Here is a 25612-nt window from a genome sequence, read left to right on the forward strand (position 1 = left end):
TTTCTCACCAAAATTCTCGCGCCCATATTTATTACTATGTTTACAATATAGTTCATGACCGCCTTGCAAATATCGTTGTAACGATAAACATGAGATGGCGGGTCGAACGTGGCGCGAGCCACATTTCGCCGCGGATGGTTCGATAAAAATCAGTCGTCGCGTCGTCGCTGGTTGCTGAATGTCGTTTGACTAATTCGTTCGAAAATTCCTTTGACAGTATTTTTTATCAATAGTGTGACATCCTGGATCGCTTCTCGCTCTACACATTTGTGATATCTGTAAATGAGTCGCGATCTGGAGTAACGGTGAGTAGTAGAACTGTGAGTTTCCTTAAGCAGGCTCCTACGTTTTCTCGTCGTTTCCTTTCGGCGAACTAGGACGCGCCAGGATCTCAGCTGGTGACTGCGTGCTCTCGCGACGAATGGCTTTGTCGCTATGATATAACGACTCGGAAATGATTTGGCGCGTATCCTCGGCCCATGGAAAAATTAGCCAGCCAGCCGAATCAAGGTTAGGCTGACGACGGCACTTTCGCGGCAGTGTTTCATCTTGACTTGTTTCGCATCGCATCGCATCGCATCATGACGCGAGCCCTTCCGCGGCCCTTCCACGACCCTTCCACCTCGATCGTTCTCTCTACAAAGGCTACAAAGAACATCGTAAAGTCTGAAATTTTATCTTATACAGCGCAATAATCGAGCGCGACGCGCGTCTATGAAATCTATAACATTATCGATGGTTTACATTTCTATCTGCGTCAAGTCACTTTTTAATATGGTGTAGACATTTTTGTTTTTTAATTGCCGTTACGTTACGTTTCTTTTATAAACAGTGATGACAGCAAATGATTTTAATAAAAAGGATTATAATGTTTTTTTAACTGCATAATAAAAAAAAACTTGAGAAATAGACGAATGTTTTATGTAAGAGCGTTGAAATTTTCACAACATTATAGTATTTTCCGTATTTGTGCGAGAATGCGTTTACAATCTTAAATGACATAAATTCGCGCTATTTTTAATAACTTTATTCATATATAATATTGACATCTTTTCATTAAATGCAAACTTTACATTTTAATTTTTTAATATTATTGAAAATTTGCTATAAATTCAATTTTCACGCTTTAACAAGAAAGTCTCGAGTATCATTATAGCGATAACATCATCCATTTATTCAAAGAGCCATTGAAAAAATAGAATAGAAAGTTTTCCTATCTTCCTATCTTTCCTAACAATCTTAACGCGCAATGTCTAGAAAATTTATTCTATCCATAAAAAATATAGACAAGCCTTTCAAACGACTGCACGAATTTGATTTGAGGACTTTAATCTAGAGTTTCGAGATGTTTTGATTTCCGTTCGACTGTTGAGGCAAAATAATTTTATTTGTCTCATTATAACGCGATCTTTTCTCTCCGATGATGATTAATGTGCGAATCTATGCGAACCTCCCCTGTCGATCACGATGGAGAGAAACGAGTCGCGATACAGCACAGGGGCGTTGTCCTCTCGTCATCGGCTGGATCTATCTTTCATTTGGGGTGCGTTCTCAAAAAGGGGAAAGAAATCGGAGTACTCTAGAATGCGTGCATAGTACACGCTTTGTATGTGTCGCGTCGGCAACTTGATCGATCCATCTCTTTCGTTACGCTACACGCGATATAAATTTATGGGTGAAAAAAAATGATGGGGCAGTGCATGTGACGCGAGAGTTCGAGGAACACGCATTTTTAATCCTCTAAAAAATGTGGGTGAATTCAAATGCAATATTATTGTACATACAATTTTCAATTTTAAGAGCATTCATAGTTGCGTTAATTAAAAATTATTCGCCGCATAAACTGCGCCATGGTTGAACTAACTTATAAGAGTATAGTTAGGGACTTTTGCTGAAATTTCAGATATATTTTTAATTATCGCCATGAACAAACTTTTATTAATAATATAAGTAATGTTAATTTTTCAAATTATTATAGGAAAGAAATTAATTACGAAAAGTTATCACCGCATATGTAAGACATCATATAGGAGCGTTGCACGTACACGTCGCATGATAGCGAACGTGCAAACAGAAAGGAGAACGTGATGCAAAGAAATTGAATTTACCAGAGGAGTTGGAAAAAGCTTCGACTTTCAACGTGAGAAAATATAAAATTTTTCTAGACATCTTTTTCAAATACTTTCCTTACTGGTAAGCACAAAAGTCCTACGCCTTTTTATTTTTCATTCAATTTTTCTATTAATTCTTCTTTAAGTGTACACAAAAGATGCACAATTGTCGCATAAAAACGGAACATTTATGTTTGTAGGATGAGTGGTCTGAAGTTGAATCGAAAAGCTCCTTTACAAATCATTTGAAACCCATTCTTTTAAGAGATAATGATGATATATAATGCATTGGATATTTTATCATAAATTTTCCATAACTATGGAACGCGAAATATTAACATTTTTTTTTTTTTTTTAATATAAAATTACAAAATAAAAAACCTTTGCGCGAAGGAGAAAGGCAAGCGAGGCATCTGGCATGACGGATGTATGTATGTTTTATTTCGCATCTTCCTGGATTGTCACACACACACATTTCTCTATTTTTTTTTTTTTCCCCCTTTTCTTCCATTCGCATTTGGCACTAGCAACGCACACCACGTGTGCGATAGACTGGATGTGTGTGTGTGCGCGCGCGCGCGCGTGTGTGTGTGTGTGTGTGTGTGTGTGTGTGTGTGTGTGTGTGTGTGTGTGTGTGTGTGTGTGTGTGTGTGTGTGTGTGTGTGTGTGTGTGTGTGTGTGTGCGTGTGTGAGATTGGATCTCTCTCCGGGAGTCCGGGAGAGATATGTCGTGCTTGCGTACAGGCATACGCCCGTGAATTTGCGTGACGCAAACGGGCAATGAGAACTTTAATAAACTAGTGCGGATTAATAATTTCCAACTATTGCAATGATTATTTTAATTATAATATTATCGTGGAAAGATAGACCTTTGAAAGACGGCTTTGAATCATTTTGCATGATCTTGCTCGAAATAATTTCTAGAATGAGTTTGAGGGATTGATATTTTAGATGCGAAATTACATTTTGAAAATTGTACACGCAAATAGGCAGACAGAAAAGGAGAAAGAGAGGGATTTTACAAATACGCATATTACATATGCACTATGTACATATATCGTGTTGCGGCAGCTTAACGAAGGGCGCGAACGCGAAAAAAGAGGGGAGCAAATAACGAAACGGGAAGAGACAACAGGGAGTGTTGTGCACATTGAAAGAGCAGGCTGGGATTTGAACGTTGCGCGTCTCTCTACTATTGTGCCGGATCTTGTTCGTTAAGTCATGGACGAGTGCAAAAAAGCGCCGATCATGTCAGCTCCTCCAGTCTTTCTTTTAAAAAAACACATGCAACAAAAGAAATTGGAATTTGAGTGTATATTATTTCCTTTTTATTTCTTTTGTATACAATTGCATTTATTTCTATTATTTTTTAACTTTTCAGTACTTATTGTATACAAACGAATCTCGAATGAGGTAATCGTGAGCTGAGGATCCATGCAGCGAACTGACAATTGCAAGTGAACGATACTTTACATCAGACGTCTATACCTTACATATACTCGAACACGTTCTTCTACTTGAGAGAGATACGAGGGGAAAAAAAAAAGTACATATAGTTTACGGAAGCAATTTTCTTTGAACTGTTTTTCTTGGAACTAATCAAAATTATATGAGAAGAGAATATTATAGTTGTAAATATGAAATTCAGTGTAGTGTTTTAGACACGCGATATATAATCAAGAGATACGGTATTAGTCTCGCGCCAAATTCGCGCGCAGCAACAGCGAAACATTCCGAGGTATCGTGCAACATTAAATTAAAAATTTATTATTACTTACAACATATTCAAAATATGCTATATCTAAATTACAGTGTTACAATCTTTTAATATAGTGAAATATATTTACATATAAAAAAAATGTTTTATTACAAAAACTTGGCGCTGTTGAATTCAAAATGTAACAAGTAGAATTAATTTGAGTAGCATATGTTTAACAATGTCAAATTTTTTTATTAAAAATTTTTTTATTCCTAAATATATTTCACTATTTTAAAAGATTTTAAAAGATTGTAATTTAGATATAACATCTCTTTAATATGTTAGAAGTAACAATAAGTAAATTTTGTAGCATATACGTTTTTATTAATAGGCGCGCAATTTTTCAATATCATTTTTTGCAAATGATTAAAGCAAGTATTTTGTATAACAGTTTTTGGTTTGGTTGGTAAAATAATATTATATTGCATAAAAATTTTTCACATCTGTCGCGTACACTTGGCGCCTTTTTTTTATTTATTTACTTATTTTTTATTTATTTTACTTATTATTACTTATTATTTTAAGTAAAGTATTCAACAAGCAAATAAATAAAATTCTTTATATGGAATCTATAGCGAATAATCGACATTCCTTTGCGACATTTGTGCGCTAGTCGTTTCGAATCTATGAATGGCAGCTATTCATTTCGTTTACGTTCTTATCATTCGATAATAGTCGATACAGCAGTAGCACTCGTGCGGCTTGTTACTTGTTACTACGTACCGCGCCTTTCGCAAATGAAAGGCTCGTCTCTTTTCTTTCTCATTCTCTTTTTTTTTCAGGAGCGATTCTTCAACACATTTTTCCCATCATTGTACACGGGAGAATATACTTTTTCCTCGCAAGATATCAATGTTTGGATAAAAACAAGATTAACGTAAAATAATCCACGTTTTATTACATCGATTTTTCAGCATTACCATGTTAATAACGCTAGCTGTGTTTAACGGTAAAAAAAATCACTGTTGGGTTTTCTCGGAAATTGTGCATCGTGCATGAAATCACACGCAATCACGCGTGACATGCAGCGCATTAGAGCGATCGGATCGACTTTGCAATATTCTGGCCGTTTGTTTTAAGATTACGAGAGCTCTTCGAATTAGGTCAAAAGGTAGAGCTTGCAAACTGTCCGTTAACATACGAATATCTAAAACACTCGAACATTGCGACTATTCTTTCGTGTTCCCGTATTCAGCGTTTTGTTGTTTCTTTTCGATTTTTTTCGAAAGAAAAAATATTTTTCTAAGTGGAAAAATCTAATGAAAATTATTCTAAATTATCTTTGTCATATTTTTCTCTTTAATTAAAATAAAATAAATGATGAAAAAGATAAATAAAATTATATTTTCTATATGTGTTGTAAAAGTAAAAGAAAAAGAAAAAATTATGAAATGTATAAAATTATATATGTAATATTGTCTGGTAATATACTCTCACACATCTGTGCAATGTATCTGTGCGATATAGTCATCACACGATGTAACTTGTTCTGAATTCTGAATCGGAACAACAACGCAAACCGATAACTCTACAAGATGTCTATTAAAGTTTTCACCTTTAATACTTTGTGATTTTTATGAAACGAGTAATGACGGACACGACATGAAGCAAATTTGGAGAAGTCGGTTTTATTTCATCTCTTTGGAAATGTTCGCTGCGGATTACACTAAATGTACCGGGTCAAGTGCTATAGAAATAATTTCGATCAAAGAGCCCATATCACACGAAAATAAATCTCGTTTGTGATATCTCGCTTGTGCTTTTAATTAACAGAAATATGTGAATTTTTCATCAGTCGCTTTTAGCCTCGTGTCATACGAAATCGAAACGCTTTGGAAATATTTTACAAATTTTTGTATGTGTCGTATTTTTGTATTTATGTTACATCTCTCTCGTGAGCTATTTACATAAGAATACCGTATCATTGTAGGTACAAAAAAAAAAGAGGAGAAAAAGGCGACGCGACGCGATATAAACCGCATGAGAGCGGAACGTAATTTAAAACATACGCAATGACGTATATATATAACGGCAAGAAGAGTGGAATGTTCAGAATCTTAAACGTTTAATGGAACATAATCGGTTAATAGGTCTCGCACATTCAGCCAAAGCCAAAGTTGACTAGGTACCGCACGCCACACACGCGAACGACGACGCGCATCGTCCCTCGCATTCTGCTCACTCTTGTTCCCTCTTGGTCCTGGATATTTTTATCGTATCTATAAAACTCTACATGTATTCTGTCTAGCCTTTTCCCGTTGCACATGGCTTTGATCGCTGCATTGAAGCAGGCATCATCTCCTTTAAGATCCGTATTCGATAAAAAAAGCTACTCTTGCTAATGCGTTTTAAATCTCAATCATCTCATGTATGTGTGTGTTATTGTATTATAATTTTGTGATTTTATTTGTATATGAATTATATGTATCCCATCGACAAATTGTATATTTTTTGAATATTTCTTTGAATAGTTTACATAAGTAGCAGTTTTTTATTAATTAATACATAAAATAATATCTGTAATAGTTTAATGTATAAAACTGAACGTATTAACTTTAATTTTAAAGTAAAATACGCGAAACATGGATTTTCCATCTTCATTTTGTCTTTCCAATAAAATTGCACCTCTCCCTCGTAGACAGACTCATAAATGATTAGACGGCCATTTTTTGATTCTTGACGTGATTTAAACGATTCTTCTTACGTTTGATTTGCAGCATAAAATGATAAATGGTGGCTACCAGCAGCATGGTATATGAAGAGATAGTTGGTATACGGGGCAGCTGACCCCAGCCGCCGCGCACACTTTTCACGCGCGAGATGCCCCACAATCTAAACTCAGTTTCCGCCAATTCCGCCAACACAGGACCGAATCATCAAGCCTATCCTCAGCAGCCTCATCATCGAGACAATGCAGATGGACTCCAACCCGAGGTAACGCAAAAATAAAAATGCTTTGGACAGACATTTGTGACACGTCTGCTACCAAACATCTTTTTATTTAATCATGAAAAATCATTCAAAAATTGAAATATTATTTGTGTATAAATTATAAATATATATAATTTGAAGAGAAAAGTATTATATGTAATATATAATTATTAGAAATTCAATTTTGTAGGCGACTTGTTCAGACAACATGTATTAATTTTATGTGTATTGATATTTATTCGTACAGCTACCATCTACATTAGAATAAATAGATTTTTTTTTCTTTTGAAATCGCATCCAATATGATAAAATGATGTATAGATTGTAAAATTTTTACAATCGATATGTTCGATATAAAAAATCAAAGTCAAATTTAAATAAAATATATAAAATAACTCAAAATATAAAATAAAATAAAAATAAATATGTAAATATATAATGAAAAAAGAAAAGCAGCGCCGCATTTTGCTTCCCTCAATCTATTAAATTCTAACATAATCGTCGTTTTTCAGAAAGAACCGGTGGAATTCGACATTTCGCATTTGCGAGGTGCTCCAGCGGAAGTCGAGACATTGGTACACAACATCAAGGAAGTGGCCCAACAATTTCTCTATCACTGGCGAACTTTCCCCATCGTTTTGCCACCGCCATTGTCCTCGTGCACGGAGGGTGATGACACGTTGGCGCGAAAAAAATATCATCTAAGGGATCTTTTTGTGGCACCCAGCTTCGACGAGCTGGACGCCGTTGCTGTAGACAGCAAGGGCGAGCCAAGAAGATTGACCAACAAACAATTGGAGAGCATCAGGGAGCGAGGGTAAATCTTTTCTCTTATATGAATATTTTTCAATCTCTTTTTTACTCTTTTAACAATTGTGTTAGCTAGTCGTAATTTTGTATAATTATACATTACATTGCGTAGCGACAGTAGATATATAGGCAGTAGAGAAAGATGTCATATAGTGTAGTAATGGGTAAACAAGAATATATATATATATATATATATATATATATATATATATATATATATATATATATATAATCCGTGTTGGAATAAATCGTTAAATCTGTTGATTTGACGATTGATAAATAGCGATATTCGGAAAACAATGAGCAAATGTAAATTTTGAAATTGTATGTATCAATATATCTCACTTGCGTTTTCAATGAATAAGATATACGCAGAGTATCACACTCTCTCTTTCTCTCTCTTTCTGTGCCGGATAAATAAAGCGATCCTTTTGGTTCTCTGCGTGTACGTATCTGATATATGCTTTAACGATTTCTGTAAAGCTTACACAAGGATAAATATGGAAAGCCGAAGAAGCTAAATGCCACTCAATTGGAGAGCATTCGAAAATGCGGGTACGTGTGACACATTAGCGACACATACAATATTTGAAACATAATAAAAATGTGTTAAAAAATGTTTAAACATATAAGTCGGTAGATATTTTTTGCGCGGAAACTTGTCATATTTACAGCATGATCTTTCATTCGCATTGCGATTAATCTATCCTAAATGTTCATTTGCAATGCATTGGAGAGATAAATGAGATAAATTATTTATGTAATTTTTTGCGCGATTGAAATTGCAGATTGATGTAAGATTAAACGTGCGTAATCATATAATATAAATGTCGCACGGCACACAATTTGTAAATTATATATTTTTAGCTGTTATTTATATTATTAGTTTAGATTTTTGTTTGTATAATACATAATCATTGTAAGAAGAAACCATGAGCTTTAGCGCGAATTGTATTGCTATAATTAGTCGATTATAATTATATATTGAATATATGAAATTCAATATAGATGCCACCGAACAAGAATCTTTGGTGAAACTAGGAAACGAATAGATATATTATATTGCTATATAAAAATAGTTTTGTGACAGTAAAAGTGCTATCTTTACTTTGTGTATATTACAACATATTTGCATAAATAAAGTAAACTATTGTAAACTATCTGTAAAATATTAACGCTTTCTACGATTTTGATCGGAAACTTTATCGCGCGGCTAATCAAAAATTTGTCTTGCAGAGAATTCGAAGTAGATTCGATCAACTTTGCTGGACAGACGCACCGATGGCGACTGAGCGGTCTTCTACAGCGCGGCCGAGATAGACGGCGAGACACGTTACTCACGGATCTCGCCTTGGCGACTAGATTTCTCGTTGTAACGGCGAGAGCTAGATTAATTTCTCATTGCTTTAGTGTCTCACAATCCCTTAAGGCTCTAATAACGGGACTATTACGACTTCTCGGTGAGCAGTTTGTGTCCTTTCGTGCATTTTTATTACATATGCGCGCTCATATGTATATATGTGTTTGTATGACGTTTAAACGTTACACATCTGTATTATCGACATTGTATTATACGTATCTATGCTATACATATATAATATATATGTATGTATTTTGCAGATATTATAATTGGCGTGCCATCGCTCCAGGCACATAATTTAGATGCTAAAATTAGGGAAGAACGTTGTCGATACTTGGTAGCGGAATTGGTCTGTCGGGTAAGATATTATTATATATTTTCATATTTTTGCAAGACTTTGCAATGTCTTTAATATGTAAACTTGAACGTTGACACTATGTTTTTTCATTGTTCTATGTCATTATAGCCGGAATATGAGGATTCTGTGGAACTACTTTGTGGATTTATAAAGAAACAACTACGTCGGGCAACTACTGAAAAATTTGAAGTGGAAAGAGAATCGTCCCAGCTATTGCCTGTTTCGATCCCTTTTGTATTTGGGACACCCGGTGGGGCCGCGGTCGATCTAAGACTATTTAGCAGGGACATAATTAGGAAGGCTCTGCCGACGCTTGTTGCAATTTTGGAGAGAGAGACAAGAGGCTGGTTCCTTCACTTTAGAGAAAGACTGATATCTGAATTGAGAGCACAAAAGAAACCGGATGAGGAAATAGAACGAGTAAGAAATTTTTGCATTAAAGATCAATGCGCGCAAATTATCCGCGCTTAAAAGAAAAATTATACATGTTATATTTTATATATTTTGTATAAGAAATAAAGCAATGTATTTAGCATACATCAGCATTGATATTTTTAGGAAGTTAATGAAGCGGTGATGCGTGAATATCTGCAAAGGGTATACTCAAATATCTTATCGCATCCAGACATTCTCGCGTTAGGCGACGGTATTGCTCAGCTGCTGGTTCAACAAGCGCAATCGGTCGTGCTGATGCATCGAGCGGTAGAGAATATGCAACGGAAACTATCGCAAACCAAAGATTCTCTGCGACGTCGCATTGAAAACGAGCATCCGGTTTTGTCGCGAATACAGCCATGGATGCGCGATCGAATGCGGGAGGCTGAGGAAAATTTCATCGAGGAATGCGAATGGAGCGCTCACGAGGAAGCTCTGACGCTCTGCAGTCATCAGAATCTCACGCAAACAATTTACTTTCTTAATCGTGATTTAACCTTTATGAAAGAGGTATATAATAAAATGCTTAATTTTAATCATGTTTTTTTTATTTTATTGACGGTTTGTTAAAAAGTTTTGTTGAATTTATCCATTTCTCAGAGAGAGCCAGTTCTTCTGAAAGAACTGCGGAAGGTCAAAACTCCGACAAGGACTTTCCAATGGCCCACGCAAATCTGGCTACCAAAAAACTGGATAATAAGACGTAATTTTCAAGGTCAATCAGAAATCATTCCGACCGTATTGAGCAACACTCCAACTTCTATTACAACACCTCGCGCTGATCCCAGTCAACCCGTCTTTTTAGTCGAAAGAGAAATTGTACATACAACTACAACAAGGTATTTGAATCAATACATAAGACTATTATCCAGATCCTAATGTTTAGCCTTGTAATAATATCGCAATATAATAGATGGCCGATGTGGCGCTGGATAAATTACATCGCCAGGACGTGGTGTTGGACTTGGAATGCAATGTTTTTATTGGGCGTAGCCGTACCCTGGTGTAGTCCAGTATCTTTTCGCGCTTTATTGCTGGTGCAATCGTTTACCCCCGATTTAGAATTGAGTCAATTGAATGGAACATTATTTCCGAGAAAGTCATCACAGATGCCTACTCTTTGTTCTCGATTAATAGCGCTTTGGAGGCACATCAGTAAAAGTCGAACACATTTTGAAACTGAACCAGACACAGGTAAGTTCAATCTCAATCAGATTCTTATAAAACATATTTTCTAACCAAATTTCTTTATTCATTTTGATGGGTGCAATTATAACAAGGGACATATACACTATATCAAGAAAAAATATCACTAGTACTACTAATAACAATATTAACAATAATAATAATGATAATGATATCCTCCCTGCCCCCTTAGGATTTATCGGCAAAGGTATGACTCGACATCTAAATAGACTATGGAATTATGGTGTTAAGGGTCTGTTGGGCACGATTATCATATTGTTTATATTTCCCGTGGTGTGTATCATGGCGAGTGTTGGCTCACTGCTGATTGCTCTCACCGCAGTCTTATGGTTAGTTTCATGCGCGATAATTTTTTTTACGTGTTGCGGATTTTTTCTTTTTTTTTTCTTTTTTTTTCTTTTAGTGCAATTAAACTCTTCCATTTTGTCAGGATGCCTTTAATTACACTGACGCTGCATGCGTTTATGGCACTTATCATGGACTTGGATAGCCCCGAACCGAGCCGTAATCGATATCTCGTGGTAGTGGAAGCATTACTCTGGAACATTGGTATTCAAGGATGTCTACAACCAATAGCGGCGTTATTCGTAGCCTTTGTTCTGTGCCCAGTCATTTCATTCGTAATACTTACAAGTAAATAAAATACTGAATTTAGTAAAGAATGCAAGAAATTATGTGTGCTTATATCGAAAAATAATCCTATTTCACAGTTGCTGTGATACGTTACTGGGTCAGAGTGCTCTGGGATACAGCAATGTTCCATCTAGTGATTAAAAACAGAGGTCGGATACCAGCAAGCGATAGTTTTGTCGTAAAGAGAATAGCTGGCCCAGGGTTAGCTTCGGATTATTATTATCAAGTGAGTTTTGCTTCTTTGTAGATAGACATCGTGTAATGTCCGGCAATGTATAAAATCTGTAAAATTGAAATTATATTTTCGTCAGATACGAGCGGAACAAGCATTAGCCGCATTTGAAGCAAAGTTAGAACTGGACGAATTGCTGGCTTTTCAACAAGAAATCGAGAGATTAATTACTCAACCGCAGAGAGATTTTACTCAGTTTGTCGAAGCCTGTTTCGGTCCATTTGCCGCTAGTCTCGCAAAGACAAAGGATCCGTACAAATCGCTCGAAAAAGAAGCCAAAGATTTGATTGCCGTATTACATGAGAAATTGGATCGTCGAAGAAAGAATTTGCAGACAGGTCTCGGCGTCGCGGTGAGGAGTAAAATAAAATTAACTACTTTTGACTTGAAGGTAATTATTTTTCACAAAATTCTATGTGTGAGTGATTCTACATACTTTATTTTCTATAAATTTATATGTATGTGCACAGTCTGTAATATTGATAAAATAAAATTGTAGGTGGTCATACAGCAAGGAGCACTGATGCTAGAACGTCTATATCCCACTCATGTTTTGGCGAGATTATCCGGCAATGAGGAAGATTTTTGGGAAAATAAAGGTTTAGGGGTATGTGACTGGGCAGGCCTGGCAGGGCTTATGTACGCCGACATTTTTAGTCTGGATTTTCTACAACCACTCGACGATTCCGACACTAAATTCAGATTAGAACCACATCCAGGAGTTGATCTGTCGCGATATACGGACATGGTCCACAGTACTGAGCTAGGTGGCATCAACGGGCCTGATTTGCTTGGCGCTGTTTACGCACCACGCGGGAATATTCAAATACACAGTCCATATCTCGAGGTATCTGCTTTTAATCCGCGAGCTAAGCAAACCAGCAATAGCAGAAAGGCTGATAAGCGATGGTAATTATCTCTTTTGAATTGATTTATTTAGTTGAATCGTCAAGTTTTTTAAAAATATAATAAGCACGATTCTTCGCAGTGATACTAGCGGACTATTGACGTCGACAAAGATCCGAAGACACGCAATGACAAACGACAATAGTTCCGAAGGACGGTGGCAACCGTGGAAACGCCAGATTCGTCCATACAGTGCAGAGAAGTTGGTGATTCCTCTACCGATACCGCATCCGGCTCATATAGCGGTAACCATACATAATCGCGACTCGGAGGATCCGATACCTCTCGATTCGGAACTATGTCAAAATATCTTACGAGCCATTGAGGAATCTCCCGGTGAGATGGCAACGGAATGCATAAATCGATACAGAGGCGGCGGCGACGGTGACGGCGGTGGTGGTGATTCTAGTTTCGATTCCGTCGCGTCACAATCATCTGTCTCGATCGAGACTGGTTTGGAGAAGGAGAATGAGACAACGCAGGAGACTGCCGTGGCAAACGAAAAAAATGGCGAGACTTACCATTGGACTCTGTCGAATTGGGGCGGTGGTATGACGCGAAAACGAAACAATTCTGGATCCATAAAGGTTGATCTAGCGTCTCCGGAAGATGTTACTCTCGATACAGATACCACCAGAGTGATGTTCAGCACGTACGGAACAACTGTCTGAATTAAATTCGCCATTATATACGCCGAATAAATGGTTCTCTCGTCGTCGTCAACGTGTTTATAAATGATATATAAAGAAAGAGAGTTGCAATTATAAATTTGAATCCAATCTTAGATAACAACCTTTGCCATCCAAAATGATATCCATATATTAAAAAATTACATTATTCAATTTTAACTAAAAGCAAAATACGTATTCTTAATCAGTATGTAAACTAAACATTTATTAAAAAATTTTAGTCTATTTTAATCAAAAGTGTAAATTTGGAATGTTTAAAACACGATATCTTCCAAGTGAGAACATATTTACGGATCAATTATCATGTAAGTATGTCTATTTTTCGCGTATTCTGTTACATATCTAGATTTTATTAAAAATCCATTACATGCTAATATTATTTGTCGTAATATTTATTGTCAAATTTGCCTGCTCAAAACCAAAGTTTAAATAGGAAACTTTAATTATTGGCTCTTTTCAGTTTATTTTCTTAGAATAAATTCAAATAACAACAGGCAAATATGATCATTATTTAAAAATAATGATTTTCAAGTCCTCTTATATAAGAAAGGAAAAATTTAAAAAGAGAAAAAAAAGTAAAAAAATATCCTGGATAGTAGCGCAACAGATAAGATTAGCAAAGTCTCTCTTTAATATTATATTAAATATATACTCATATTGATATACTGTATATAGATAGTCAATTGTATAAATAAATTTGTTAACGTAACGTTACATATACTCTCCGTATTTACGGATATGCTGAATGGCGATTCGCCGATAAAGATATATGCTTATAATTGTATGTGCTTGCGCGATAATTATTTTATTCAAGTTAATTGTAAAATCGCCAAACTTCCATTATAAAAATAGTAATGGATGTTATCGATTAAATCTCATATAATTTAATAATGTACAGAGTATAAATTGAACCATATGTAATTGTTATTCTCATATAATTTATTTCATCGAGACGAATGCGCTTTTTTAACACGTATATATATCTAACATTTCAGGAAATATTTTAATGTTGTACATTCAAGTTCCCCCTCCTCCTCGTTCATGTATGTTTTATTTTTTAAATAAAATTACAATAGATGTTATATATATTCCCCAACATGTTGTGAGAATCGAGATAAGCTTATTTAAACGGTAGCGTGCGCTGCAATTGAAGAAACATTGCATAAAAAAGTAAATGTATTACGATTCTGTAGATATGGAAAAAAAAAGCGAATTAGCGAGTTTCAACGCATTACGATACTATAATATATAATAAACACCAATAGTGAGAAACTATTTACTCAATAAAATTTACTGTAATACACATTCCCAATTTCGATTTAGATTTTAATACTAGTATAACATATGGAAATTGATTCTGAGATGATTTTCGGCTATAGTTTGTAAATTATAATCAAATTGTTTGAATAGGCTTAAAAAAGACCGAAACAAAATGATTAAATTTTGTTAAACCGATTCGCGCAATCGCCAAAGTTTAAAACAGTTCAGTTCAGAACTTGAGGATATATAAATATAGTACTATATAGTAATTGCAATTGTCATAATATAAATGATAAGTCTTTAACTCGATTTCAAATTGTCCGGATAGATTGTCGGATGAAAAGTTGAACTAATGTTATATCGTTTCAAATCAGTCTGATCGATTGTTTAAATAATATGTGATTTGAAATTATGTTTTTAATTGCATAAGATTTCAAAACAATCTGATTCGGTTCCTTTCGGCTAAACTCGTGATTCGGTTCGGTTATGACTCGTGATTGGTGGATAATGTTTCGAGTCGCGCCGGAAAATTATTAGTGCCCTTACCGCTGAATAGGTTTCCCATCTATATATTTTATGTCTATGAAGGCGATTCAATGAAAGTGAGATTGAAAAGATCGTATACACAATGTTATCTTGCAAATGCGCCCATTCTCCCCTATTTTCTGCGTCTTATGAAAAATATTTTTCTATCATGATAATAACTAAATGCAACACGAGTGATAATTTTGAATAAAATTATATAATTCTCTTTCGAGACTGCTTGATCAATGGCGTCATTTGCCTCGATTTTTTATTTCGAGAGAGAGAAAACTATCGATTTTGCGCGCAATTTCCAAGAGAATCAATGACAAACAATGACGGAAAACGAATGCAGCGATAAATATGTAAGATGAGCAATCCATTTCTATATCCTGTCAAAATGAGAAAAAAACATAACGTCAAGGAGACATTCTCGGCTTCTTTTATTCTCATGTTTCGATAAATCGACTTTAAGATTGTTAATATTCTTCGAAGGAGAAAGGAGAGTGAAAATATTGAAAATATTGAAAATAGATAGTAAAAGTTGCCCAAATATTTTTTGAGACAGATCATCGACTCTAGGTTCTTTTTTTCCGAAAAGAATCAACAAGGCGTCGCGCATGGAAGATTTAAATTTATCTAAAACCAAAATGTGTATACCAAATTTCTAAAAAGGTTAAACGAGGGCAACGACAGCTATACTGGCGATCCGGTGTCACGCATCGCCGTCGAATCGCGGATGCCTGTTCACGCGTTAAACCAAAACATTAATGACCTTGAAAGACATCGCGTCACGTGAGCGTGAGGGGAAATGGCGATTGGTTTGCCAAGGCACGTATAGGGTATATTGCGTCGCGCGTGCCGCGCGTCCGCATTCCTCATCCAATAGGATTTGCGCGTATAGGGCCAAGACCGGGCGGTTGGCGAGGGCGAGGATAAGGGAAGAGGAACGACGAAAAGAAACTGATACGAGTACAAACGACGGTAGCGGCAACGAAGACGTCGACGACGGGGACGACGGGAACGGCTACCGCGACGGCGACAGCAACGGTGGCAGTGGCGGTAACAACGATAGCGGGAGTGGTAGTGGTAGTGTTGCTGGTGGTGACAACAACGACGACGACGACGACGACGACGACGACGACGACGACGACGACGACGACGGCAGCAGCGGCGGTGGCGGCGACGGCGAGGACGACGATCGAGACGGTGCGCCGTGTTGGACGGTGGAGTACACCGTACGTGTTAGTGCGTGTGTTGGTGCGCGAGCGCGGTTGGTCGGCTCGCGTTGTTGTATCCAAGATGAAGTCCGACTCGAAACCTTTGTTGACAGCTCAGGCGGAAAAGGCAAATCATTACACGTAAGTAGCGCCCGTTGCTCAGACCGTGCCACCAGTCCAAGTGAGATCAGTGAGATAACTCGTGCGGAGGAACGCGGTATAAGTCGCGCGCACTGTGCATATAGATATCTGTCGTCGTATATCGGGAGAAAAAAAATATAGCGAACGAGCGAATGTAAGGGAGAGAGAGAAAGAGAGAGCGAGAGCGAGCGAGCGAAAGACAGTGAGTTGGCCATTTGTACCGGAAAGTGCGCGGACCACCGCCGAAAGTGCAGTGTAAAGAAAATATATATTGAGAGAGGAGAGGGAGAGAGAGAAATGTGAGTACGATCAGAAGAGAACAGGAACAGAGCGACGAGCTGAACGAAAGAGAGAAGACGTTGAACAGATGAAGGAGAGTGAACAGGAAGAGGAAAGAGAGAGAGAGAAAAGAACGGGAGAGTCGCGAGCAACGAACGCGACTATACGCGACGCGCGCGTCCTACGATCCGCAAAAATTGTACATGTATGAGCGAAGACGACACGGCGGTGAGGCAGCGACAAGGAGGTAGCAAGATCTCGGGCAAAAATAATGTCTAGTACCGCGGATTCGCATTCCAGATACTTGAAAGAATTCCGCGTCGAGCAATGTCCTCTCTTCATACAACGCAAATGCACGCAGCACAGACCCTTCACGTGCTTCAACTGGCACTTTATGAACCAGCGGAGGCGCAGACCGGTGAGAAAGAGGGACCGCACCTTCAACTACAGCGCCGACAATTATTGCACCAAATACGACGAGACCACTGGCATCTGCCCCGATGGGGACGAGTAAGTTTTTACTTTATTATTACAATTGTGTCGTTTCTTTATCTTTGTCGTTATACCGTATACTATACATGTGGCCTTGTTCCTGTAGATACAAAGTGAATGGATAACATGTATTATACATATATGTGTATATCGAAGTGGCAAGATGAAACAGCCTTTCGCGACATTGTTGTTACTCGGGAAAATTGACGTTTACTCTCTCGCCGGTGTAGTAAATACGGTGCCGTAACGTGCGTTGGTGCGTATTTGCGCGCGCGTGCAAAATGGCACGCTCTCACCTCTCGTCTCGTCTCGTCTCGTCTCGACTCGTCTCGTCTCGACTCGCCTCGACTCGCCTCGCCTCTCACCGCTTACGGCGCATCGATAAGCGATGGATGTGATATACGTACATACATATATGTTCCATACGCGCGCCCATATGTACACGTAGCGCGGCGTACGTGCCTCGCGTGCGCACATATGTGTATTTACGTTTTACCGCGCTCGCCGCTCTGTCATCCCCCGCAAAGAAATCAGTGTTGTTATTTGGGACTTGAACGGGGACAAGAGCGAAAAAAAGAAAAATATGCAAAACGTCGCCCGAAATTGCGTATCGCGTTTTATCGCATGACCACTAATCTATTTAAACCAATTAAATTATTTATATTCAACTGTAACTGTTCGCGGGCGCGCTTTAGCTTCATTGTAAATGCTGCGAACTTGAGTGGTTACACCTTTCTCTCGTATTGAATTCCAAAGATTTTGCGGGGAGAGCCTTGCCGCGCGTTAAATTATACAAAATGCTTCTCAGAACCCGGACTTGGAAGGACATTTCTCGCGATCTCGGTTACGAGAGATCGGAAATCGAGGTTAGAGAGCGAGGAAAAAAAAAGGGAAGGAAGAGACGCACTTTGTTCGCGCGGCGTCATTTTGCGATGGTCGTTGACACATATATGGCGTAACGCACACGCGTAATTTTGCCCGGTAAGATGCAACGTGACATTTCGCGATCTTCAATCGATGCAAAACGATTTCCATAAAACCCTTCCAACGATACGATTTACGCAATGATATATAATCACTTTGGGATATATGTATAGACAATTTGTGGCTCACGATCGATCCTTCTCACGCGCAAATTATTACATTCTTTTTTTCAAGCTGTCTTCCAACCTGTTCTTTTTTTTTTTTTCCCTCATTCTTGGTTTCAAGGTAGAAAAACGATTTCTTTTACTAAAATAGATACTAAAAATCCTTGATTTTCGCGATATTAGTTTTACATATAATCATATGTTTGCTGCGAACAATGAAATTACATTATTACTTGCGCATAAATTAACAACGCATCTCTCGTTTTAACTTTATTTCGACAGCGCCAATATATATACATGCAACATACGCGATACACCTGCGGGGATACACTCGGGATACATATTTGCATAAATGTACGCGGATATTTGTAGCCAACAATATTAGACAAATTACACGAATCATCACGAATAAATCATCTTTACGAGAAACAAAATAAATGACTTTCTTTCGAGTCTTATTTAAAAATAAAAATTTGTTTGCTTGTCATAGCACATTTCTTTACATTCTTTATTTATAGTTTGCATACATGTATACATTTCTTATTAACATGATAATATTTTTGTAAATAGTTGCAAAAAAGATTGCGTTTAATTATATTATCTTTTTTTTAAAGAGATAAAAGAGATGAAAGAGTCATCTCCGTTTTCTATGCAAAAAACCATGTCGCGTGAAATTTGAACGATAATTTACAGATATTTTAAATTGGCGATTAAATTGTTTTTGATTGCATTTGATGGATGTACATAAAGTGATCTTCATCGAATGATTGCAAACATACGATAAACTCTCCAAAATTCCCAGTGTTACGAATTGTCGAACAAAGGAGCTTGCTTTTATCGATTTTGCCTCGCGGCACGATGGCACAACAAAGAATCGTAACACGTATCCAAATCTCATTCCAATATACGTCGTAAAGTGATTCCATGTCACAATTTTGTTCGTCACTCTGTTAAAAATCTTTTTAGCCATATTATTATTAGGCATTATAGTAGCAATAAAATATTAATTTCAATTTCTCGTTGCTTATTCGAAACAATAAAAAAAAATCTGCCCCAAAATAACAATTAAAACTCTTTTTACGTTAATATCGTGCAATATTTATTTGTTTCGCTTATTTATTTATTATGATGAAAAAATAATTCTTTGGAAAAGAAATATACGCACAATTATAAATTAAAAGTAATTTACATAGTAAAAAATACGATAATAAATTAATAGTGAATAATACATGAATAATGAACAATTATAGAAATATAATAAATGTAATTAGAAACTGACGAAGAAGAGTGGGGAGATATAAATTTAAGAACAAGCTAATAATACCGAATAAATATTATGTGAGGAATAAATAAGATGAGTAGATATATGTAATAATTGCTTTAATTAAATCAAGCAATATTAAATTATTAAAAACTGAAAAAGAAATATAGAGGTGCATATTAAAATCAATTATTTGAGAGATACCTAACCACTAACTATATGATTAATTTAAGCATTAATATAATTTAGAATAAAGTAATGTAAAAAACATGAGTGTAATAATTGACTATAACTTGACGAAAATGATAAAATGTTATCTCGTTGTTAAACAGGTGTCCATTTTTGCATCGTACCGCGGGTGATACAGAGAGACGTTATCATCTACGTTATTACAAGACATGCATGTGCGTCCACGACACTGACACGCGTGGATTTTGCGTGAAAAATGGCCCGCATTGCGCCTTTGCCCACGGCAATCACGATTTGCGTCCGCCCGTGTACGACATCAAGGAAATTCAGGCGTTGGAAAATCCCGATTCGGATCCAAATTCTTCATCCAACGGACCTAATATACTCGACAAGGAGCGAAATCTGATGAACGAGGATCCAAAGTGGCAGGACACGAATTATGTGCTGAGCAATTACAAGACCGAGCCGTGCAAAAGACCACCGAGGTTGTGCCGACAGGGCTACGCCTGTCCGCAATATCACAACAGCAAGGATAAGAGGCGCAGTCCACGGAAATATAAATATCGGTAAAACGAGCAATCGATTACAAATACGCAATCACGAATGAGAGAGCTATGCGATAAACAAATATTTATAAACAAATTGCATGTCAATTGACAATTAGATCGACGCCATGTCCGAATGTGAAACACGGCGAGGAATGGGGCGAGCCGGGCAACTGCGAGCAGGGAGATGCGTGCACGTATTGTCATACAAGAACGGAACAGCAATTCCATCCTGAGATCTACAAATCCACCAAATGCAACGATGTGCAACAGGCCGGCTATTGTCCACGCGGAGTCTTTTGCGCTTTCGCGCATGTTGACCGTGAGTGTACACTCATCAATCGTACGTAAAACAGTTCTACTATATTATAAACTTGTCTTATACAATTTAACAATATACACATGTAAATATACACACATGTATTGTGTGTACATTTAATGTACATAATTTGATAATGCATATAAATATAAACATTAATCTGTTTCGATTATCACTATTGCTCTGATACGAGAGCGGAATAATCTGTCGTCTTTTCTTAGCATCACAAATTTGCATAATGATATGCAATCGGTTGCGGCTTCGTTCGTAAAATTTCTTTCATACAAATTACATTTGGAATGCCAGTACACACATAGAGCTTAATAAAAGATAATTTTAATATTTGATAAATGATAAATGATAAATCTTAGTCGTCAAAATTGTATCTCAAAATTGATATATTGGGACGTTGGTATGGTGGGTTGATGGAAGCAGTGTTGCCAACAGAAGAAATGAGCCTGGCGAGGGATATGGCGGTACCTATAGATTGCGGCGCGAATCTGGCCGACATACTCAGCAACGCTCTTCCACCCGACAAGCGCTCACACGACAAGGATAAACCACTTAGTGACAGTAGTGTGAGTCTTGATTTTCTCGATACATCATAGACGTTACTTTTAGATTCGAATAAAATTAAGAAAGAAATAGAGAGAGAAAAACAAATTTTTGGAAATTGTTGGAAGTCAGAAATTGAGAGAATCCGATAAGCGTTTCTGTATCTATAGATTCAGTTGATAAGAGAGATCCGCGATCTATATGTTCACATATATGTATTAACGTGTATAAATATGTGTCAACTGAATTACAGAATGGGAGCGGAGAAGTTTCGGAATCTGCCAGCACTAGCAGTTTAGGTAGTAACAGTTCCCATAGCAAGGCACCTGGTGCGCAACTGCATAATTCTAATAATACCAATTCCGGCATAAATACGGCTGCGCAGCAAAAACTTACGAGCATACTCTATAATCCCAGTTCTCTCATACAAGTAAGTCTTATTTTTTGAAATATAATATGCGCGCGCGCGCACACACACAAACACACACACACTCATGTCTGCAATTAATCACAATTAATGACATTGATTTTAACAGAATGAAATTCGAAAGCAAATGATCGCAATTGATAGTGATCCATTGTTAACTAAAGCTGAAAAAGCTCAACAGAAGCAAAGCCTCTACATTGCGTACAATTTGAATGGTACGTTAGGTAGTCATTCGTTAGCAACTACTGTTTCACCGTTGTCAAATTCGTTTTATTCAAACGACACTGTCGAATCTGTAGTAGGTAAGTTGTTTTTAATATGCGTGGGACGTTTACCTTTATTCGCTATGCGCGCTACTCAACATAATAACAAAACGATATCATCGACAATTTAATCCTTTTTTCAGGAAACGCATTAGATGAGTTACATTTAGATGATCCGTTAAATTTAGTCGATTCAATTCATAGGGACACAAATTCACCGATCGGCAATTCGATATCAGCAGGCCTAGCCAGCTCTGGTCTACTCGGTAGCTCAGCTCCGGTCAATATACCCGGCATGACTGAACGTTCCGTACTCACTAATTATTCGCCATCAACATCGAGTCCACTTCAACAATTACAGACTGGCTTTCTCACTGGATCAAGATTCTCTCATCAAGATTCCATGGAATCTGTAAGTTGATGTTATTTTTATATACATATGTTGATAATTGTACGAGGAACCTTGAAATTGTTTTACTGACGTTTCTTGGATTATTTTTAGACATTGCCATTTATGAATCAGATATCGGATCCATTTAGCAATCATATTTCGCAGCTTAGCAGCTCAACTTCTAAGCTTAGTGGATTCAATAGCAGCTTATTCGATTTCGCAAACCAAGGAATGTCCCCGTCACGCACGCAATCCACTCTGCCGGCATCTCCATTGGTCAATCCATTTTCCATTAGCCCAAGTAATGCTGGATCATTGTCTGAGGTTAGAATCGATTTTGAAGAGTTTTGTTTTTTTTCTCAGATATTTCGGAAATGAGATAGTATCGGTTATATATGTATATGTCGTAGGTACAAAGACTTAGAGATGAATTGACCTCGAGCCGTGCACAATTAGCAACATGGGATGAACGTATTAATCAAGCGCGCACGGCTTGCGCGGCATGGCAAATGGAAAGCGAGGAGGCAAAAAGAAAGGCCAGTATAGCCGAACAACAGAGGGACGAGGTAAATATTTTATTCGTCTAACTGAGCGCCTTTCTCTCGACATCGAAAACCAATTTGTCGGAATGGATTTTTTTGCAGGCTTTAATGCAGATAAAAGCGCTCAGAGTCGAGAATGAGACTTCTAATGGCGGCCCATATCTTCATTCAGTGAGACGAATAAGCGAACTCAGATCGTTATCGATAGCTACCTTGAAATCAATTCAATCGCAATTGCGCTCAGATCTCGAAGAAGTGGAAAAGGTAAGAATAAAGAAAGCTTTTATTCACTTTTTTTTTCCTTATATATAAAGCAAATAGCTCTGTATTTTGTAAATAAATTCAGTATGACGAGAAAAAAAATGATAGAGTATACGCTCTTCTATCGCTGTATTTTAAGGTGCTGTATAGGGAAACGGCAACAAAGTGCATGGTTTGCGAGGAACAAAATCGTGCGGTCACCTTATCGCCCTGCAACCATTATGTAGTCTGTTCGACGTGCGCTCCGAATCAGCGCGAGTGCCCGTACTGCCAGACTCCAGTCGTCTCAACAAGTTAGACCTGAACCTTCCCTTAGAATCCCGTTGTTGTTACAATTTCCGCTTCATAGAAAAAAGAAAAAAAGAGGAAGGGCGGGGGGCAGTCTTTGAAAAAATATCATGTAAGTATATAGTATCACGATTTTGCAAAAACTTGTATTTTTAGTACTCTGATAAAGTGACAAAAATAAAACTGTTTCTTAATGCGGTAAGCACGTACCGCGAATAATAAGGATTATTTATAAAGATACCATTAATTTATCATCGCCAAAGTACGGATATGGTAGGATTTTTTTTATCTTGTAATTTTGTTACATTACGTTATTTTTCTCGATATTATATTCAACAGATATTTCTCACATCTTTAAATACAATTCTACAAAGAATGGCATCCTAACAATATCCTCTAAAGAAGAAAATGTTTTATTTTATATATGATTCAAGATATATATTCGCGGCAGCGTGTTAAATATACACATTTACGATAAAAGCATTTGCGTGCGCGCGAATTACAGAACATTTAACGCGAAAATATAATCGCAATTGTCGACAAAGTTCCGGGACCTCGAAAACTATATAATTGTTTAAAATAAATAAATTATAATAATAAACTCAACACAAAAGTTTTTCCCATTTGACAATGGGAAAATCTTTTTTCAATGGTTGAGCTGTGAAACGTATGTCACAGAAGAAAAATGATATTTCTATTATATTTAAATCTATATATATTTAATAGGATTTTCCAATTGATTCGTACTGAATAAAATATATAAGTATTAACAAATTTTATATTTTTCGTTGAAAACCTAATATTGAAAATATAAATTAGGTACATATATATATATATATTATATATATATAAAATTTCTAGATTTTTATATATCTAATAACATAAACACACACACACACACACACAGATTTCTTATAGTTGTAATATTAGAATACCGCGGAAGTTTATAAAACAACTGCGAAATAGGTAGTAACCAATTTTATTATATTGAAAAGGTATTATATAAATACATATATTATATCGCTCTCGTTTTCTCTTCTCTTTTTTTCTCTTGTTTATAATCGATATATCTACCGCTTATACTTTCCCTTTTCTTCTCTTTCTTTTTCTTGTGCTGCTTTTTTCACATTTATAGGATATATCAAAGCTACAATTTATTAGAAAAAATGTTTATACTTCCGACACATTATAAAATTTACAATAACTGATATTTTTAAAGATTTTATATATTAAATATATGTTTTTTTCTGTTCTATAATGTAGCTTGTACATGTTTTGTAAATCTTCTGTAATACAATCCCTTTTAAAACTTAAATATGCTTATATGTGTACTTGTGTATTTGTGCGATGGAATTATTAGAAAACACATTTGAATTAAATAGCGTGTGATAGTAATGAAAAGGTTAATCTTCAATCAATTCAAGTAGATTATTGAACCAATTATCCTCATTTCATGTTGTAGGTTTTTATAATTGTAGACATATAAGGATGTTAGAGATACTTAGGATTTTCCAATTTAATCAAAAAATTACTCATAAATATATATACATATATATATATATATATATATATATATATATATATATATATATATATAAAATACAAGTCAAACATGTGTGACATACGTGTTACAGTTCAGTGACATGCTAAATGCATGTTAATTAGGACGTGAAACGCGTCTCTATGTACCCGGCTCTACGCGTATATTCATTTTAAAGATGTAGTTGTGTGTTAAACTTTATGATAAAAATGACTATACATAGTCATGATAAAAAATATATATATATTGCCTAAAATATAACGATTAGAATAGATAGGTCAACATTATCAAATTTTTTCTTCATATAAGCATGAAATGTTACAATAATTAATTTTTAAGATTACTTTTATTTAATATATTTACGTGATTACAGCTATGAAATTATTAAAACTTCAAGTATAATACCCCGCACACAAAAAATTCAATGACACTTTTATAGACGACTTGTAAGTTGTTTATTTTATACAGAATTAATTCTCATAGAATTTAAATTTTTTTTTTATTTTTCTTAATATGTCAACTCTTTTTATTACAATGGGGTATAACATTTATATATATATATATATATATATATATATATATATATATATATTTACTTA

The 25612-nt window shown here is 36.2% G+C and overlaps 2 protein-coding genes across 17 annotated transcripts; both read left to right on the top strand.

The window, feature by feature from the left end:
• The first annotated feature begins 121 nt into the window (after positions 1–121).
• On the top strand, positions 122–14719 carry LOC126849931 (uncharacterized). Of its 10 annotated transcripts, XM_050592350.1 has the most exons (18): positions 122–305; positions 1979–2193; positions 3493–3849; positions 6588–6804; positions 7314–7618; positions 8095–8166; positions 8848–9071; positions 9232–9329; positions 9438–9749; positions 9888–10274; positions 10365–10603; positions 10678–10958; positions 11143–11299; positions 11374–11603; positions 11681–11829; positions 11915–12226; positions 12335–12744; positions 12824–14719. In XM_050592350.1, exons 4-18 carry the CDS (start codon positions 6691–6693, stop codon positions 13410–13412), a joined length of 3879 nt encoding a protein of 1292 aa, XP_050448307.1. In that variant the 5' UTR covers positions 122–305; positions 1979–2193; positions 3493–3849; positions 6588–6690; the 3' UTR covers positions 13413–14719. The 10 variants fall into 10 exon arrangements, with proteins under 10 accessions (XP_050448307.1, XP_050448309.1, XP_050448306.1 ...); XM_050592352.1 differs by lacking the exons at positions 1979–2193; positions 3493–3849 and adding an exon at positions 378–510; XM_050592349.1 differs by lacking the exon at positions 3493–3849.
• Positions 14720–16084: 1365 nt separating this feature from the next.
• LOC126849855 (RING finger protein unkempt) lies at positions 16085–24182 on the top strand. Of its 7 annotated transcripts, none has more exons than XM_050592145.1 (13): positions 16085–16573; positions 17153–17362; positions 20026–20448; positions 20547–20770; positions 21182–21324; positions 21555–21731; positions 21838–22030; positions 22135–22403; positions 22494–22706; positions 22793–22948; positions 23027–23188; positions 23325–23585; positions 23813–24182. In XM_050592145.1, the coding sequence occupies exons 1-12, from the start codon at positions 16515–16517 to the stop codon at positions 23481–23483; spliced, it is 2388 nt and encodes a 795-aa protein (XP_050448102.1). In that variant the 5' UTR covers positions 16085–16514; the 3' UTR covers positions 23484–23585; positions 23813–24182. The 7 variants fall into 7 exon arrangements, with proteins under 7 accessions (XP_050448102.1, XP_050448109.1, XP_050448103.1 ...); XM_050592152.1 differs by having other exon boundaries at positions 22548–22706; XM_050592146.1 differs by having other exon boundaries at positions 21194–21324.
• Positions 24183–25612: the final 1430 nt, after the last annotated feature.

The sequence above is a fragment of the Cataglyphis hispanica genome, chromosome 5 (genome assembly GCF_021464435.1).
Source record: "Cataglyphis hispanica isolate Lineage 1 chromosome 5, ULB_Chis1_1.0, whole genome shotgun sequence".
NCBI classification, from domain to species: domain Eukaryota; kingdom Metazoa; phylum Arthropoda; class Insecta; order Hymenoptera; family Formicidae; genus Cataglyphis; species Cataglyphis hispanica.